This window comes from Hyaena hyaena, unplaced genomic scaffold, assembly GCF_003009895.1.
Source record: "Hyaena hyaena isolate Hyena2069 unplaced genomic scaffold, ASM300989v1 scaffold_30, whole genome shotgun sequence".
Lineage (NCBI taxonomy): Eukaryota > Metazoa > Chordata > Mammalia > Carnivora > Hyaenidae > Hyaena > Hyaena hyaena.
Window position 1 is genome coordinate 2,658,752 of NW_024080662.1, and position 20,198 is coordinate 2,678,949.

General features: G+C 42.1%; 1 protein-coding gene across 1 annotated transcript in view; it reads left to right on the forward strand.

Moving 5' to 3' along the window:
• The window catches only part of SMARCC1 (SWI/SNF related, matrix associated, actin dependent regulator of chromatin subfamily c member 1), a 183,385-nt gene that overhangs the window by 143,690 nt on the left and 19,497 nt on the right, over window positions 1–20,198 (forward strand). The window contains exons 25-26 of the mRNA XM_039228159.1: window positions 6,630–6,764; window positions 16,791–17,052. Coding sequence (XP_039084090.1) covers window positions 6,630–6,764; window positions 16,791–17,052 — 397 coding nt within the window. The remainder of the gene's footprint in view (window positions 1–6,629; window positions 6,765–16,790; window positions 17,053–20,198) is intronic.

The following is a 20,198-nucleotide window of genomic DNA, read 5'->3' on the forward strand; positions in this document are numbered from 1 at the left end:
GCACCACTGCTTTCTCTTGGGCAAGGCGGTTAGAGAGTCTACCTTGATTCAAGAGGAGGGATTGTAGACCCTCCTCTCCATGGAAAGAAGGCCAGTGAGTTTGTGGCCATCTCCAATCTACTTGCACATCCCTTCTAAGAATTCCCTGGGAAAGTATCCACTAAAACATCAATTGTTCTAAACGAGCATTTGTAGATAAGTATAAAAGGCTGTGGATTTAGACATCAAATTTTTAGTTCCAGCTCTACCATTTACTAGTTTCTTAGGCAACTAAAATAAATTTTCTGAGCCTATACATTTTGTTTCAGTCAGAAGTCCTTTCTGATAAAGCATTTTGTAAGCTAGAAAATGCCATATTTTGATTATTCATTAAACCGGTATTTGAGGGCCCATCATGTGCTAGACTCTACTACAGTGGTAGATTTATTTGGTGCCACAGAAATATGGATGGTTCCTACCTCTTAGGAACTCAGCCCACTAATCTTGAACTTCACATTTTTGTTGAGCCATTGGGATATATATTTAGTTGGGAAAGGAAAAAAAGTATGTATAAATCTTGGAAATGTAACCTTAAGTTAGTATTAAGTGAGATCTAATTAGGGATTGTATACAATTTTATATAATTTCTGGGAATGAAACTTTCTTACACACAACACATAAATCTCTTCTACTTTTTGCGTATTTCATTTTTACACAAGTTATGTGTATAACTGGATTACTAGCTTAATAGACACCTTAAGCTCTAACAACAAAGATGTTTCATATGTAATGTCACAGATGACCTTTGAGTTTCTTGAATTCTTTAATCTCATAGATGTAGAAACAGACCCAGAGAAATTAATGAGAAGCCTCCGGTTATGTGACTAGCTGTATAACCAAGACCAAAACCCAGATCTCCAGACTTGGAGTCTGGTGATCCCAGCCAAAGCAGAAATGTAATCTGATAAAATTGTCCATTCCAATGAAAATGTTTTCAAACATTGTGCAATTAAAAACCCAACAGCTAGCTTAAAAAAAAAAATACAAACCTTTTTTTTTGTTTTCTTAGTATGTCTGTGATTTAAGTTTCTAATTTTTAAAAACCAAAAAATAAAAAACAGAAGAAAGAGGGAAACATTAACTCTTCCACATCCCTATGTTTCCACTTTCTTAGTGGCCGGTTTGGTTTCGAGGTATGGTTCAGAACAGAGTTTCATTCCCAGTTCACTTAACTGTGACCCTTGGCAATATAATTAACTTTTCTTTCTTACTATATAAAATTCAGTTTCTTTCTGTACATAAAGAATTCTTTTTTTGGTAGGTTATTATTAGAAGTAAAAGCATGAAAATACAGCATGGTGGCTAAAATGATGTTAATGCTTAATAAAACCCAGGGTCCCCCCCAGTCCAGTAATGCATTTCAACAGCTTACTCTTGCTTTTACTTTCTAAGATTTTTAGAAAAAGCAGACATGAGTAGTAGTTGGATCCCTTAACTACTTTTGTCCATTGCTTGGTAACATTTATCCAGTCACTTCAGGCCTCTGTGAAGGCTTTGTAATTTCCTGAAGAATCTACCCCTAAGCCTTTATGACTTCTACTGAATTGATTCGGTACGTGTATGTCACCAAATCCATGAAGTAGCAAGATTTCTTAGAGTCTTGGTAGCAGGACGTGTACTTTTCTGTGAGACATATTACTTTCTTGCCTTCTCTCAGGTGCATATGAATTTTGTACCAGTAAAAATAAGAATAGTCATGGAAGGAGGCTCGGGGCACCTTGGTGGCTAAGTTGATTGAGCATCCGACTCTTGATTTTGGCTCATGTCATGATCCCAGGGTTGTGGGATTGAGCCCTGTAAATCAGACTCTGTGCTGAGCGTGGAGCCAGCTTGGGATTCTCTCCCCACTCCTTCTTGCCCCTCTTTCCCTCCTGCTCACCCACTCCCTAAATAAATAAATATTTTTTTTTAAAGGAGGCTCTAACTGCTAGATCGAGAAATGCAGGAGAGTGAGAAATGGCACATTAACACATTCATTAGGATCCAGTCAGCAAAATTCAGAAAGTGAGACAGTGCAAAGGACCAGGCCACTTGTTTCAGAGAAATGTACTATTGCATTTCTTCTCTCACAAAAAAGAATTGTGAGCTGGAGCAAAGTAGAAGATGCGGTCATTTGGTTTTAATAATCATATCAAGAAAATCATAGCTCATATACAAACATTATTATTAAGACCTGAAATAATATTTTTATGAAAAAACTAAATGTGCAACATTAGTTCTTTTCTCTTATTTCTACTCAAACCCAGATGTTATCAACCTTATCAGTGAATAATGCTTATGCTTGTAATGGGGTAATTTGGATAACTTATTAAAATTTTTTCTTTGGGGGCTCCTGGGTGGCTCAGTTGCTTAAGTGTCCAACTGTTGGTTTTGGCTCAGGTCATGATCTCACAGTTCGTAAATTTGAACCCCGCAGTGGGCTCTGTATTATGGAGCCTGCGTGGGATTCTCTCTCTTTATGCCCCTCCTCTCCTCTGTCTCTTTTTCTCAGAATAAATAACAAACATTTAAAAAAAAAAAAAGAAAAACTTAAATTTTTTTTCTTTAGAGGCCAGTCTAATAATTCTGTAAGTCTTTAATAGTAAATAAACTGCCATAAAGTTTAGAGACTGAAGGTTTTTTTTGTTTTTTTCCTTTTTTACTCCCAATTTGTTTCTTTAGCTTGAGGGCAATGGTTTTTTCATCCTTCAATCCGAAGTGTTCACATTCACTTAGAGAGATTTCTAGTGGTTTTTCTAACATTGAGCACAGGTGAATTCTAGGCTTTTGATAAAGGCTGCCTCTTTTCCTTGTTTACTTTCCACCTCATGTCCTTGTTTCCTCCTACTCTAAAATTGCCAAGCATGCAAAACGTGGGACGTCCTCAAGCCTTGGCCCTGGGTGAAAGTCAGGTGAATAGATAAAGTGCAGCACGCTGAGTCTTGTCATGGAGGCTGTGGGAGCCCAGAAGCTGCCCAGAGGAAGTGATGCCTAATGCTCAGTCTTAGAAGACATGTTGAAAGTGGTCGGTGCAGGTAGAGGAGAGTCTCCCAACAAATTGGGCTCCCAGTCATCAGCAGTGTTAGTGCTCACAAGTATGAGGCACCCGCGATATTCCAGGCTCTGCTCAGCATACACTGTGTGTGTCCTCACCACTACCCTGATGGGGGTATAGTTTTCCAGTGTCACGTATGAGGAAATAGTCACAAAGAGGTAGGATAACTTCTAGACCATGGTTACAGACATACTTCGTTTTATTGTGCTTTGCAGATTCTGCATTTTTAAAAAATGTTTGTTTATTTTTGAGAGTGTACAAGTTGGGGAGGGACAGAGAAAGAGGGAATCTCAAGCAGGCTCCATACTGTCAGTGCAGAGCCCAACGTGAGGCTCGATCTCAGGAACCATAAGATCATGACCTGTGCCAAAATCAAGTCAGATGCTTAACCAGGTATGCCCCCCCTTTAAAAAAAAATATATGTATACACACACACACAAAATTTATTTATTTTTGAGAGAGAGCACGTGTGTGCACACGTATATGTGCATGCAAGCCAGGGTGGGGCAGAGAGAGAGAATCCCAAGCAGGCTCCATCCACTCCGTCAGCATGGAGCCTGACACCGGGCTTGATGTCACAAACCACGAGATCATGACTTGAGCTGAAATCCAGAGTTGGACACTTAACCACCTGAGCCATCCAGGCGCCCCAAGTCACATGCTTTTAAACCTGATCTTTGAGTTATTATTTCCAGTTAGTAATTATTTTAGTCATAATTTCAATCAAGTGTATGTTGATTCTTACACAAAGTCTAAATCTATTGAAATTCTCTTTTTATCCATATTGTTGCTACATTTTCTTAAACATAGTAGTCTTAACTTATATTAATGTTCTCACATGCCAAGTCCAGTGCCTGTGCCATCTGTGGATCTGCTGTTTTGATTGAATGCCACAAATGTATAAAAATTTAGGCTATCAGGGGGGCACCTGGGTGGCTCAGTCAGTTCAGCATCCAGTGCTTGATTTTGGCTCCAGTCATGAGCTCATAGTTTGTGGGATTGAGCCCCGTGTTGAGCTCTGCACTGTCAGTGCAGAGCCTGCTTGGAATAGTCTGTCTCCCTCTCTCACTATCTGCCCCTCCCCTGCTGGTGTGCACTCTCTCTCTCAAAATAAACATTAAAACAAATGTAGATTCTCTTTGTAAAAAGAGTGGTAGCAGAGCTGGGAAGGGGCAGGGACTGAGTGGAAGCTAGATGAAACTTTGGTCATTCTCTTCCAGGACCACACGTGATCCTTGGGTGTGACATCCCAGAAATTGGAGTTGAGATTTTGAAATAATTATCACTTCAAAAGGGATATTTTAAGGAATTTCTTTTCTTCTTTGAACCTAACTCGTTAGCATCCCATCCTCTGCATCTTTAAAATTTGCCAAGTGTCTGAGATGGTGACCAGCTTGTTTCTGAAGTCCCACACGTCCCTACCAGCATTACTTCATCCACAGGCATGAGGTCTAAGAGCTTTTCATATACGCTGGACACAAGTCTCTCATCACACATGATTTGCAAATACTTTCTCACAGTGTGTGAGTTGTGTTTTCACCTTCTTGATGGTATGCTTTGAAACAGAGAGGTTTTTGATTTTGATGAACTTTCACTTCTCAATCTTCCCTTTTGACATTTGTGCCTTTGGTGTCACATATAAGAAATCATTCACTTAACCCAAGATTATTTAGATTTACTTCTGTTTTTTTGTCTGAAATTAAAAAATTTTTTATTTATTTAAAAAAATTTTTTTAATCTCTATTTTTGAGAGAGAGAGAGTGACAGAATGCAAGCGAGGGGAGGAACAGAGAGAGATGGAGACACAGAATCCGAAGCAGGCTCCAGCCTATGAGCTGTCCACACAGAGCCCAAGGTGGGGCTTGAACTCACTTTGCAAGATTATGACCTGGGCGGAAGTCAGATGTTTAACCGACTGAGCCACCCAGGTGCCCCTGTTTATTTATTTTTGAGAGAGAGAGAGGAAGGTGTGAGGGAGAGAGAGAAACACAGAATCCGAAGCAGGCTCCAGGCTCTGCGCTGTCAGCACAGAGCCCGACATGGGGCTCAAACTCAAGAACCACAAGATCATGACCTGAGCCAAAATCAAGAATTGGATGCTTAACTGACTGAGCCACGTGATCTTTATTTAAACTTTGTACTCCTATATCTTAAAGTGGTTAGGGAGGCAGATGTATCATGAACAGCTGTAGATTGTTCATAAAACCTGCTCATCATCACCTTTTGCTTATACTTGTGCCTTTTCCTGGAGATGGATCTCTATGGTATAAGACTACACTTCTCTTTTCCAGCTATAAAAGACTGAAAAATAAGATTCTCATTTAAGTGTCTGTTAATTTAGCTCCCAAAAGCCTATGTTAAATGCCTACTGCATGTTAGCTCTTCCTAGATTCTGTAAGAAACAGAGATTGTTAAGACAGCCGCTTCATGTTACTTCTCACTTGTATAGAAACAAGATGAGCACATAAATTCACCAGATATAATGAAAGTGAATGCAAAGTGCTGTTGGGAGTTTGTTGGTATAAGCTCTTAGACATGTCTGCATTAGGTGGGATTGACCCCTTCCCAGGTACAATTAATCAGAACTAAATATACAACGCTCATCTTCTCAGTGTAATGTGGTACCTTCTTCTGTGTGCTGCTGAGTAGGCCGGAAGTGTGAATGAATAGGGCTCATCATCTGTCCTGTTGCAGGCGAGAAGCACATTCTGCCAGCGTAACTTCTTGTTCTGTACTATATTTGTTTCTCTTGCTCTGGATCCTGTCCGCAAACACAGGGGTGGAATATTGTTCACCATCTCCTTTCCACATGCGGTTCCACTCACTAAAGGCAAAGGCCTTGCATCTATCTGAGTGTTGGATGCTGAGGGAACCCACTGCTTAGCTGTTTCTGGACAGTTCATAAGGGAGGAAAGATAGTGAGGGGAGGCATAGAGTAAAAGGGCGAGGGTACAAGGTAAATGGGTGGTAGATGGGAAGTGTACCCCAGGCTACTTGTGTCCTCCTCTTTGTCCATCAGGCTCCTGATTAAACCTCCCCTTTGTGATGAGCTCTTTTTGAGGGGAGTCATTTACCATGAGAGGGAGAGGGGGTTTTTTGTTTTTGCTTTTTATTTAAAACAATTTTTTTTAATGTTTATTTTTGAGAGAGAGAAAGCATAAGCGGGGGATGGGCAGAGAGAGAGAGAGACACACACACACATACAGAATCTGAAGCAGGTCCCAGGCTCTGAGCTGTCAGCACAGAGCCCGATATGGGCTCGTGAACAGCAAGATCATGACCTCAGCCGAAGTCGGACTCAACTGACTGAGCCACCCAGGTCCCCTCCCCCCCCTTTTTTTTAACCCTTTAACAGGGTTCTTTATACCTATAAGGACCAGAGATTCAGCAATAGTTACTTTAAATTGAAATAAATGTTTGGTAGAAACAAACAGATGGGGCATCAGGCATTGTTTTTAATTATATAATCCCTACTTTGAATAGCAACTTCAGCATTTTGTTTCTCTATTTTAAGGAAATGTGTACCTACTTAATTTGAATGATCTTTTACACTTAGCACCTGGCTGCCGTGGAAGAGAGAAAGATCAAGTCTCTGGTGGCCCTACTGGTTGAGACACAAATGAAGAAATTGGAGATCAAACTGCGACATTTTGAAGAACTGGAAACTATCATGGACAGAGAGAAGGAGGCTGTAAGTAAGGGGACGTTTGTAGTGGCTTTTTGACAATTAAACATTGACCACCTTTCCTAAACTACAAGTTAGATAAAATGAATGGTAACCTGCTCCGTTGGTCCTTGTTTCTGTTTGCTTTCCCCTTTAAAAACATTTATCAGCCATTGATGATAAACAGAAGGCACTCTGCTCCCATTCCAAAACTAATGATTTACACCTCAGCCTTTACATCTCTCCGTTTTCCCAGGTACATGGTAGTATCAGTTCTTCTCTCTATAGAAGTTACATCTTAGACTAATTTTATTCCTTACTTGTTACTAATAGAGTAGAAGGAATAATGGCTCCGTTGTCTGATGAAAGAATTTTCTTGATTTTTTGTATTCTTCAATATGAATACCAGAAAGTTAATCTCAAGTGAGGAGCCTTGTTTCTGTGATACCTTTTAACAACTCTCTCCCCGGTCCAACCTTAGACTCTCAGTCCTCCTCCCTCTCCTGCATAGTGGAGGTCAGCTGCGGCTAGGCTAGTTTTTTTAACGAGTTGACTAGAAGAATTGGTAACTTTCTAAGCAGTGGACTGAATTGGAGGATTTAGCTAGGACTTGTTCTGATTATTTTGACTTTTTCTTTTTTTACTTATTTATCTTGAGAGACAAAGAGCCCAAGCAGTTGGAAGGGCAGAGAAAGAGAGGAAGAATCCTAACCCAAGCAGGATCCGCTCTGTCAGCACAGAGCTGTATGTGGGGCTTGAATTTAGAAACTGTGAGATCATGACCTGAGCCGAAATCAAGATTCAGATGCTTAACTGACTTGACCACCTAACCACCCCTATTTTGACTTTGTTTATCTGTATTTGAGATCCTGGTATCTCATTGGTAGATTATTTAACCTTAAGATTAAATTGCCCCAGAAGAGGGACGCCTGGGTGGCTTAGTCAGTTAGGTGTCCGACTTGCGCTTAGGTCATGATCTCGCAGTTCATGGGTTCGAGCCCAGCGTCAGGCTCTGTGCTGACTGCCAGCTCAGAGCCTGGAGCCTGTTTCAGAGTCTGTGTCTGCCTCTCTCTCTGACCCTCCCCTGTTAATGCTGTCTATCCCTCTCTCTCCTGGAAATAAATAAAAATTTTTTAAAAAATTGTCCCAGAAGAATTTTGAGGTGTTTTTTTTTTTTAATGTGCATTTATTTTGACAGAGAGCACAAGCAGGGGAGGGGCAGACAGAGGGAAAGAGAATCCAAAGCAGGCTTTATACTGCCAGTGCAGAGTCCAGTGCAGGGCTCGATCTCATGAACTGTGAGACCATGACCTGAGCCAAGTTGAAGAATTGGATGCTTAACCAACTAGGACACCCAGGCACCTTAAGAGTTTTAATTTTTAAGGACCTGTTTGTATTTATTTAGCGGTTTCTTAGTGGTCAGTCCAATCCCATCCTCTGGCAAATTCCTCATTCCAATAACTATCACAAAACAGCCCATTTTCATTTTGTCCTGAGATCAGCAGGCATTCTGACCCTGAAGGATGGAGAGGCTGCTTCAGTAATTCTCTTACCCACCCCCTCCCATCCCCATCCCGTTTCCTGACCTGTAAGCATCTCTCACATCATCAGCCCTCTCCTTCCCTAGGAGCTGCTGGCCACACCGGTCTCCTTTCTGTCACTCTCTGTGTTCTAGCCACACCACACCACCTGCAGGCTGTCCTCAAGGCCTCCCGTGTGCCCCCGTGTGCATTGTGCTCCTCTGCTAGTAAGGCTCTGTTCCCCACTTCCAAATCCCTTAGCCCTGCCCCTTTGGACAACGTGCCCAGCCCATCTCCTGTTGTAGCAGCCTGACAGAGCGTGTACACTGTGTTGGAGGTGCTGATTCGTGTGTCCGTCTCTCATTCCAGAGTGTATGCCCTTTGAGAGAATTGATCATGTGTCTTTGTAAACACAGAACTGGCACATCAAGGGCCCTGGTTTCAGTGAATATTGATTGAATGTACACCAGCATCAGTGTCAGAAGCTAGAGAAGTGGAAAGTCCACCCTTTAGTTTAATGGGGTGGCGCATGCAGGGTTCACAGGATGATTGGGTCATTCCCACTATCAACCAGATGCCTTTCTGTCCTTCATAAAGCAGAACAGCCTAGAAGATTGGCATGACTCTGGGCACTTACAGCACAGTGTCTGGATTGTCAAGGTGCTTTTCTCTCTGCTCTAAGTCACTTTCCTTCAGAGGTTGAACCTGGGGATCCCCCACTCTTTTAAACCCCCAATGAAATGGCACCTAGATTAGCTTAACACTGCCTTCTGCCCCTTCCCAGTTCTCACCTCTGATTCTCAGACATCCAGGATTACACTGTAATGGCTGCACTTGGCCTTTCAGAATTTTTTTTGTATTGTGGATTTGTAGTAATTATTATCTCAAATTATATAACTGCACTGTAGTTTTCTTACTTGAGTCTTATTTTTGCTACTAAATTCTAATCAGAGCACATAAAACATTTTAGGCTAGTCTATGAATAAAACAACACAACTGACCATGTTGGGAATGCGTTTCTGCTCACTCTCCACCACATGGGGTTGTTATGCGCAGAATCTTTGTGGTTGGCCTGCCTTCTCTCAATCAGCATTTGGAGAGGCAAAATTCTTCGTGTGGGACAGTCCCTAGTCCTTGCCATTCAGTGTCGGGAACACAGCTGTGTTATTTGTTGCTGTGTGGAAAATGACCCCAAAGCTTAGTGATGGAAAACAGAAAACCAAGTCTTAATGTGGTTTCTGAAAGTTGGGAGGCAGGCAGCTTGGCTGGGTAGCTCAGGCTGGAACCTTATGAAGTTGTGAGCTTCCTAAATTTCCACAGGGCCAGAGCTCACACCTCCCAACTGACTCTCGTGGTTGTTGGCAGGGACTTCAGCTCCTGCCACGTGCACCTTTCTGTGGTGCTGCTCATGAAGGGGCTCTCTCAGAGTGAGTGACTACAAAGAGCAAGAACATGAAAGCACATCCAGGATGGGAGCCACACTGTCTTTTGTAACCTAAACATGGAAGTCCCGTCCCTTCGCTTCTGCCGTATTCTCTTTGTTACACACACCAACTCTGGTTGGGGGGGTAGACAGGGTTCAGCAGGGTAGGGGGAGGTTTAAACACTAGGAAGTAGAAATGTTGAGGTCAGCTTGGAGGCTCACTCTCAGAACCAAGGAGTCCCACGAAATTCAAAATGTCTCCCATTCATGTCAGACACAGTGAAGACAGCCTCTTCTCCATCAGGCACTGCTATCCTGCCCTTCCCTGTGGGCAAGCAAAGTCATGGCTACTTTTCTACCTATGATTTCTGCACAGGACTGTTGAGAGAGTCCAGTGAGAGGAGTGTGGCCTGTGTCTGGTGCAGTGTCTGAGCACGCAGTAGGTGTTCAGTAAATGTTGCTGTGCCTCCTTTTCTTTAGGTACACTAGTAACATTGAATATATATTAGATTCTGAATATTTGTAAGCCCTTGTTGGCTTTCTAAACATTTATTGGCCGAGTCACTGGTGTAAGCCACTTTATATAGATTTTCTCATTTAATCTTTCAAAAAACTATGAGGAAGCCATTAGCAAGAAAATCCTGATTGCTTTGAATCTCCCTGGACAAGAATCCAGCAGTAATGCTGGATGGGAACATAAGGCCAATCTTTGTTAACTCTTACAGATGGAGAGACTGGGGCTTGGGGGACATTATGTCCCTCCAAACACAGTTCATAAGTGACAGAGCAAAGTTGTCAAACCTGTGTTTGTTCAGCTCTTTGTTTTTTCTAGTGCTTATATCTGTAAATAAAATGAGCTATTCTCCTCTCATTTTAACCGAGATACTGAGATATGCAAGGTTTTATCATCCCTCTATTATGACTCAAGAAAGTTGCCACTGGAAGGTCCAGGTCAGCTGGGAGCAGAGCCTTGAGCTCACTGCTGGTGCTCCTCGGCCTGCCATGTTGCATCGGGTCACTTTTAGGTGCATTTCTGCTCATCTTTACCTACAAGCAGTAGTCCCAGGACATACTTTTTTTTTTTTAATGTTATATTTATTTCTGAGTGAGGGAGAGAAACAACATGAGCAGGGGAGGGTTAGAGAGAGAAGGAGATACATAACCTGAAACAGGCTCCAGGCTCTGAGCTGGCTGTCAGCACTGAGGTTTAGGAAAGTTTGTTGTATTTAATGACAAATTAAAGGGCGCCTGGGTGGCTCTGTCAGTTTAGGTTCCGACTTCGGCTCAGGTCATGATCTCATGGTTCATGCGTTCGAGCCCCACATCAGGCTCTGTGCTGACAGCTCAGAGCCTGGACCCTGTTTCGGATTCTGTGTCTTCCTCTCTCTCGGACCCTCCGCTGCTCATTATCTCTCTCTCTCTCTCTCTCTCAGAAATAAATAAAACATTTTAAACATTTAAAAAATTAGAAAAAAAAAAAAAAGGAAGAAAGAACAAAAAGCCAGAAAGTGAGTTTTATCCTACCCCAGGGTATTTAACTTTGTCTTCTGCATATTTGGAGTAATGCGTCTCTACATAGCCTGCCATGTAATTAAATCTGTTGTTAGACATGTACCATTATGTTACAGGTAGTTTTATTTGATGAAGAAAGCTGTACTCAGTTGTATGGGTTTTGTTCTGAATCAGAAAACAGGAGGCAGACACAGGGCAACAGGACCAAAGACCTGTCATAACGATGTGCCAGCTGCCCCTTTGCCTCTTGCCTCCAGAGGCACACAGGGAGGCAGCAGGCGTGGTGGTGGGGCTCTTTTCCATGGGTGTAAGAATGAATGAATATGTCTTGGACTTGGTTTTTCGTTAATGGATGTCTGGTTACTGACCCCAAACGTTTCAAAAGAAGGCGTGATTATTTACTTTTTCTGAGGCCAAGTAGAGGCTTCAAGTCTCAGCTGACCTGCCATTCCCAGCAGTGTAGTTGCACTTTATGCTTTCTCCCTGCTGTGTGCACGTGAAGTTGGGAGAAGAGCTTTGTGTGAGCTGTGGCTGCACTTTGCAGCTGTATCTGCATTTGGTGTCTGGGTGCGGAAGAGTGTTCGCTTGTGTTCAGATTCCGCTTGGATTTGGCTGTTTTCTGCATACACAGTATAGGAGTGAAGGAGGAGAGGAAGGCAGAGTTTGAATGTGGAGGGGCGTGTGTCTTCAGAGCAAGGCTCCTGTGTGGGGTTTCCTAGAGGCAGATAGATGCTATGAAAGAAAATGGACAGATTCATTAATATTCTATTTACATGCTGTTGGGGCTTTATCCATAGTCTTAGGAAGTGGAAAAGAGGAGAAAATCCATATCTGTAACATATAACTTGTCTGCTTTTACTGTTTTGGTTTTTTTATTTATGTATATATATATATATATATATTTTTTTTAATGTTTTATTTATTTCTGAGAGAGAGAGAGAGACAGCATGAGCAGGGGAGGGTCAGAGAGAGAGGGAATTACAGAATCTGAAACAAGCTCCAGGCTCTGAGCTGGCTGTAAGCACAGAGCCTGACGCAGGGCTCGAACCCACGAACTGTGAGATGATGACCTGAGCCGAAGTCGGATGCTTAACCGACTGGGCCACCCAGGCGCCCCTATATTTTTTAATGTTTATGTATTTCTGAGAGAGAGAAACAAGAGTGCAAGTGTGAGAAGGGCCAGAGAGAGAGGGAGACAGAGAATCCGAAACAGGCTCCAGGCTCTGAGCTGTCAGCACAGAGCCGGACACAGGGCTCAAACTCATGAACCATGAGATCATGACCCGAGCTGAATTTGGACAGTTAACCCACTGAACCACCCAGACACCCCTCTTTTTATTTTATTTTTAAAGTTTATTTTTAATGTTTGTTTGTTTTTGAGAGAGAGAGAGATGGGAGGGACGGAGAGAGAAAGAGGGAGACAGGATTTGAAGCAGGCTTCAGATTCTGAGCTGTCAGCAAAGAGCCCGACTCGGGGCTCAAACCAGCGACCCATGAGTTCATGACCTGAGCCGAAGTTGGACACTTAACTGACTGAACCACTCAGGCACTCCTGGCTTTTTTATTTTTTATTTTTTATTTTAGTGGGGTTTTTTTTATTTGATAAAAATATGTGATAAAAAAACTTTCAATAAAGAAGGGAATGAATTTAAAAAATCTCTCTTACCCTCAATTTCATTTCTAGGAATAATCACTTAATAGTTGGGTGTTCTTTAGAACATTTTTAGTGTGTATAAAGTGTGTGCACGTGAACACAAAGCTTTTTTTTTTCTTAATATAATTGGGACTGTGTAATAAATATTGTTGCAGCTTGTTTTGTTTTTATTTTTTTATTTTTTTAATTTATTTTTGAGAGAGAGACAGCATGAGCAGGGGAGGGTCAGAGAGAGAGGGAGACACAGAATCTGAAACAGGCTCCAGGCTCTGAGCTAGCTGTCAGCACAGAGCCCTATGCGGGGCTCGAACCCATGAATCATGACCTGAGCGGAAATCGGACGCTTAACCGATTGAGCCACCCAGGAGCCCCTGTTTTGTTTTGTTTTTTAAAACTCCATGTATCTCAGACAATTTTATCAAAAAGCAGCACTTTATGGGGCACCTGAATGCCTCAGTCGGTTAAACATCAACTCTTGATTTCAGCCCAGGTCATGATCTCACAGTTTGTGGGTTCAGGCCCTGCGTTGAAGTGGAAAAGAGGAGAAAAATCCTCTATCCACTATCAGTGCAGAGCCTGCTTGGGATTCTGTCTCTGCCTGTACACACTCTCTCTCTCTCAAAATAAATAAACTTTAAGACAGACAAACAGGGGCGCCTGGGTGGCTTAGTCAGTTAAGCGTCCGACTTTCGCTTAGGTCATGATCTCGCGGTTCATGGGTTCGAGCCCCGCGTCGGGCTCTGTGCTGACTGCCAGCTCAGAGCCTGGAGCCTGTTTCAGTCTGTGACTCCCTTTCTCTCTGACCCTCCCCTGCTCACGCTGTCTCTCTCTCTCTCCTAGAAATAAATAAAACATTTAAAAAAAAAAAAAAAAAGACAAACAAAAACCAGTACTTTAATGACTCCTTAGTAGGCACACATGCATAGTTTTCTAGGGTAGATTCCAACATGTAGAATCACTGGCTGCTTGCACTGAAAATTTGCTTCATACTGTGGAACTCTCCTCAAAAGCTGCCAGTTTATATTGTTTCAGGTTGCCAAAAAGTGAATTCAGTCTTTAGTCCAACTGAGTAACAAGGTGCCCACAGCAAGGAGGTACTTCTTTCTTCTGCCACAGTGTGTCCATGAGCTTTGCTCCGTGGGTGACAGAACGGAGACGGCCCTCTGAGAGCCGAGTTGTAGCTCACTGTCTGGGTATTGCTCTCACCCCAGAGGACCTGTTAAGCCCACACTGGAGCTTTAGTTTAAGCTGGGTTCTCTTTCAGGGGTGTGTGTGTGCATGTGCACTCGAGTGTGTGTTTAATCACTTAATCTATTTTAATTCTTCTAATTACTTTCTTTTAATTACCTTCCATGTTTTGAAGTGACAAGTGCAGCTCTGGAAAAAATAGTATAATTAAGGTTAGTAACAGTTGCAGATATGGAAAATGGGGCACATTTTTCTTTCTGAGGTTAATACCTTGAGACTAAGGTCAACTCCCAAAGAAGGACTGGCTTGGTTTAAAAAGAAAACAAAACCACTGATATAGGCAATGCAGACTAAAATTTCCCTTCGGAGAGACAAAATCTCTTCTAGTAACAGTTTAGCTTCTTTATAAAGCAGATCTTGACCTAAATTCCATAGTTCTTACATAACTGCAGGACTTCAGCCAAGCCATCTAGACCAGTAGTGGCTCGACAAGAACATAGATAGAGGTCCTTTTCTGGCAACCTCTGATGTCTAACCTCAGCAAAGTCCTAAATTTCCTAGAAAGAATGGTTAGAAGAAAGCAAATCATAGGGCCTGTAGCTGGAATTTCTAGATCTCTTTTTTTATCAGACTGCCTCTTACTCCCTGATTACATGTTTTCTTCTTGCAGAGCTGGCCTTCCAGAGGACTCTTGGTTTTTACAGCTTGGAATTCCCTGCTTATTATGCAAACAGGGAGGAGGGAGACTGGACCAGGCTTTAGCCTCTTCAGGTCACCCTCCTAGAAAATGAGGCTAGCACGGTGGCTCCCTGCCACACTCCCTCCTGATAACCCTCAACCACCCACAAGATTATTTTGTTTCAGAAGGTCTCCCTAGGAAAATTCTCTGCAAGCCAGCTTACCAGTGGGACATAGCCTTTAGCATCCATTCTCTCCATTTTCCTTCCCCCTCATCTGGTTATGCCTGTTTTTTTTCACCCTGTACCTGTGGCCTGTCCTCCTGCGCCACATCTGTCCATGGACATAACCTGTTACTACTCCTGATAACCAGTAATGCTTCTCACTTGGGTCCACAGGGTCTTCTCCTCAGACAGCTCTCTGCTGACAGCCCATATTCTTATGCTAATAATAATACTCATAATACTCATGCATATTCCAACCCATTTTTGCTAATGACAATATACAGTATTTATTTGTATGACTCAAAGCTAAAATGTTACATATTTTTAATCTATTAAAAGCTTTGGAATAGTGCTATCCAACAGAAATATAGTGTGAGCCATATATGTCATTAAAATTTTTCTAGTAGCCACATTAATAAAAAATAAAACCAAAAGGTGAATTATGTTTATTTCATCTAGTGCATACAAAATATTATTTGAACATGTAATCAATATGAAAAAATGTTTTCCATACTAAGACCTTGAAATTCAGTGTGTTTGATATTTATAACACATTCCACTTCAGATTAGCCACATTTCAAGGGCTCAGGAGCCATTTGTGACTTATGGCTGCTGTATTGGACAGAAAAGGCTCTAAAAATGTCTCCCAGTGACTCACATCTTGCCATTGAAAATGGTGGGACTTAACATTATTGGAAGGAAACAGATCTATGTTAACCCTCCTTAAAATCTTTACACTTCTTAGAAAAATCTGGATTTTTATTTTCTTTCATGTTCACGTTGATTTTTTTTTTCAGGCCTGAATCAAATTAATTTTAATAGCATTTAAGGTGGGCTTCATCCTCTGAACTACTGTGTGGCATATAGTTTTTGGATTTCCTGGCACATATAATAGATTATTTCTCTTTATTTTAACTTGGGTCCCAGAAAGATTATTTTGAATATTGAAATACTTATATTCTTTAAACCAAGATTCATGCACATCTTTATTTAGGTATCTGAGATATTCTGTGAATGTGTCACCCAGAATAATTTTGGGTACTTGGAAGCTAAGATTTGCAGTGGCATTGCCAAAGCTCCACATTGAAAAATGTGTATATTTGCAGCTAAGGCCACATCCACTATCCAGAGTATTTAACTCTATGTCATGTTCTAAAATAGGAACCAGGGGCACCTGGGCTGCTTAGGCAGTTGAGCATTTGACTTCAGCTCAGGTCATGATCTCATGGCTAGTGACTCCGAGCCCTGTGTCAGGCCCTGTGCTGACAGCTTAGAGCCTGGAGCCTGCTTTGGATTCTGTGTCTCCCTCTCTTTCCTCTCCCCTGCTCACACTCTGTCTCTTTCTCAAAAATAAATAAAACATTAAAGAAAATAAAATAGTAACCAAAATATCATGTCTAGCAAAGAGCCCCTGCGAAGGTTGTGTGGACTTGAAATTTTAGCAGTTGAGGGCACTATTAAAAGGACAGGAGAGGCTTGTTTCACCTGGGGAATAGTAAAGCAGTCATGGAAACTATTTTTACATATCTGAAGGCCTGCCAATCAGAGGATTACATGTGTACTGGCTGGGGCCAGAGAACAGTAACCCCACTGGATGAAGGTTATAAAGAAAGGCAGACCTTGTACATAACACAAAGACCTTGACCTTGGTAACAAGTGTCCAGAGTGGAAATCTGCTATTCAAGAGACCATGCCTTTCCTCACTGTAGATGTTGCAGGAGACGAGGTGGCTGTGTAACTCAGTATATGTGACACAGCCTACAGAATTCAGGCATCAGGTAGATGTCCTGTGTGTCATCCATTCCTGAGAACCTCTCGTGGTGTCATTTCTCTTTCCTTTCCTTTTCTTAACAGTTAGAACAACAGAGGCAGCAGTTGCTTACTGAACGCCAGAACTTCCACATGGAACAGCTGAAATATGCTGAATTGCGAGCCCGACAGCAAATGGAACAGCAGCAGCATGGGCAGAACCCTCAGCAGGCACACCAGCACTCAGGAGGACCTGGCCTGGCACCACTTGGAGCAACGGGGCACCCTGGCATGATGCCTCATCAGCAGCCCCCTCCCTACCCTCTCATGCAACACCAGATGCCACCACCTCATCCACCCCAGCCAGGTGAGAGGCATGCTCTGCTCACAGACAAGACTGGGGTCATCCTTGTGGCACAGGATGAAAGGAGTTAACGACACCGTTGGTAATTTGTGACTAGAACTGTGACTGGTGTGTTCCTTGTCATCCACGTGATGGTAGGCAAGTGAGATCTGGTTTTATAGCCATCACTGCGTAATGACTGCCATGTTCTGTTCCTGGTGTGATGCCTTTCCTTGGTCAGTCTCTGAGTGGCTTACAGCTCCCACAGTTCCTTAAAAATTCGCCTTGGATTGTCTACATTTTTTTCTTAAATTTACAGTTTAAACTTAACGGGTCTAACTAAAGATAGACACACACAAAAGGAATAGTGCCATGAACTCTTATGATCCAGCTTCAACACCCATCATCTTTCTGCCATCTTAAACTTTTTTTGTTAGAGAATCTTCTATCATAGACAAAAGTAGAAAGAATAGTATAATAATCCACCCTATATACCTGTTGTAGAGCCTCAGAATTATCAATATTTTATCTGTTTCTTCTCACTTTGGGGCAAGAAATAGACTTCAAAATGTATCTCTAACCAATGGAAATCTTCCTCTTTAACGGAACTACTGTCATCACACCCAGTGAAAGTGACTGTAATTCTTAGTGCCATTAGTTAAATGTCTTTGGATGCTTCATTTGTTGGAATCAGTGTTCAGATAAGGTCCACACATTGTCTTTGTTCTCTTAAATCTGCTTTAATGTGTTAACAGTTCACCTCCCCTCCGTGTTTTTTTTGTTTTGTTTTGTTTTGTTTTTGTTTTTTTGGGGGGGTTTTGTTTTTTGTATGTTTTTTTTTAAATGCCATTCAAGTGTTGAAGAAACTAGGGTTTTCCACCTTTGGCGGAGCCTGCATGTGCCCTTATGGTGCATGGTGCCATTTCGCATGTTCTCCCCACTTCATCTCTCCCATAAACCAGAGGCTGGCTCTGAATATTTTACCAGGTTCAGGTTCACTTTTTGGGAGCTGGCATTTTTACTGTAATTTCGGTTGTCTCTCTTGGTGACATTAGGGTTGGTCAGTGGTTCTGGTGTTGTTAGGCTGGTCCATGCATTACAGAGTTCCCCATCAGACTTCACCAGAGATTTTACCTGCCTCTGAGAATTGCTTTGTAGATCAGCTGTTTAATTTAATCAGGTGTTGCAAAATGTGAGATGTCCAAATTGATTGTTTCTTCTTCATTTATTAGCAGTGATTCTTTTATTAAAAAAAAAAAAAAGGCCAATCATTTAGTTATCCTGAAAATGAGTCCTTACAGTAAAGACTTAGTCAATGCTTCATCTTTTCTCTTTATCGGTTACATGGATAATGAGTTACTACCCACTGCCGCCTTCACCAAAGGTGACTAATAGGGTTTTATTTTTCTCCTGTTGGGTGTATATAGTTTTAGTATTATGATTTTATATATTTTTGTGTATTTTTAAAAAAATTTTTAAATGTTTTATTTATTTTTGAGAGAGAGAGACAGTGTGAGCAGGGAAAGGTCAGAAAGAGAGGAAGACACAGAATCCGAAACAGGCTCCAGGCTCCAAGCTGTCAGCACAGAGCCCAACGTGGGGCTCAAACCCACAAACTGCGAGATCATGACCTGAGCAGAAGTCGGATGCTTAACCGACTGAGCCACCCAGGCACCCCTGTCTTTTATGTGTTTTAATGTATTATGGAGATTATTCTTTTTTGATGTTCAGATTGTTCTATTTTTAGCTGGTGGGAGCTCTAAGATTTTTTTTTAATGTTTATTTTTGAGAGAGAGAGTATGAGTGCGAGTGGGGGAGGGGCAGAGAAAGGAGACACAGAATCCAGACAGGCTTCAGGCTCCACGCTGTCAGCACAGAATCCAGTGCGAGGCTCGAACTCACAAACCACGAGATCATGACCTGACCAAAGTCAGACGCTCAGCCGACTGAGCCACCCGGGTGCTCCGAGAGCTCTTTCAAGTTGGCAACTACATTTTGACCACCTTGAAAGTTGATCTCACAGTCCTTTTAAACTTACCTACCAAAAACCAATAAAAACTACCTTTCCACCTCATGAAAACCTAAAATGTACCTTTAATTTCAGCTTTTCTTCTCCCTACCCCCCACATTCCTTCCCTTCGTGGAGAGCAGTGTGTATGGTTTGTGCTGTATGTCACTTTGCTCCATAACAGTCATCCTGGAGGGTTTTCATAATTACCCTGCAGCAGTGTGCCAGGTGTACAGCAGAGCCTAGGCTTGTGCTTCTTGGGGTGGGTTGCAGATCCTTTGGCCAAGGCACGTAGAAGTGAACTAAGGTAATAGAAAGAGACCCTTGGAAGCCAAAGAAGGTCCCAACATGACTAAAAACAGTTAGCCTGACTTCCTTAAATGACAAATTTTCTAAGTCTGCTCATGGAAATAATCAGGCATGTTTGCCAAAAAAACTAGCAACATGGATCGTTTTTATTTTTTAAGTTAATTTTTATTTTTGAGAGAGACAGAGACAGACCACGAATGGGGGAGGAGCAGAGAGAAAAGGAGGCACAGAATCTGAAGCAGATTCCAGGCTCTGAGCTGTCAGCAGAGAGCCCAACGCGGGGCTTGAACTCACGAACCGTGAGATCATGACCTGAGCCAAAGTCAGATGCTTAACCGACTGAGCCACCCAGGTGCCCCTCAACATGGATCTTCTATTTCACAACCCAAAATATGTTTTAGATATTAGTTTTTATTGCCTTTACCCCAAACTGGGGCTAGGTTGACCTCAATTGGGAAGCCTTCATTTCACACACACTAGACTCTTAAATAGCAGCTGCAGAATTTACAGCCGCCATCAGACTTGCCACTTGATCTATGTAATGTTTGTGGATGTAGTCTTCAGGGTCTGCCCTCCTCATGACGTAGGATCCTTCTCCTTCGGTCTTTCTGTCTGCTTGAGCAGATCTTAAATTCTCTTTATCAGATGTAATTTTTTTCAAAATTAAGCTTTTAGAAGATACCAGTGATTAACAGAATGAAGACTGCAATGCGATTTTTCAGAAACAATAGTTATTTTAAAAATTTTGTTCCTAGATCTGCTGGGATAAATGTTTAAGGGAAAGTTCTCTGTGGCTACTTGGTCCTGGTTCTGGTTGGTATTAAGTGTCATCTTCCACAGTAACCGTTCACAG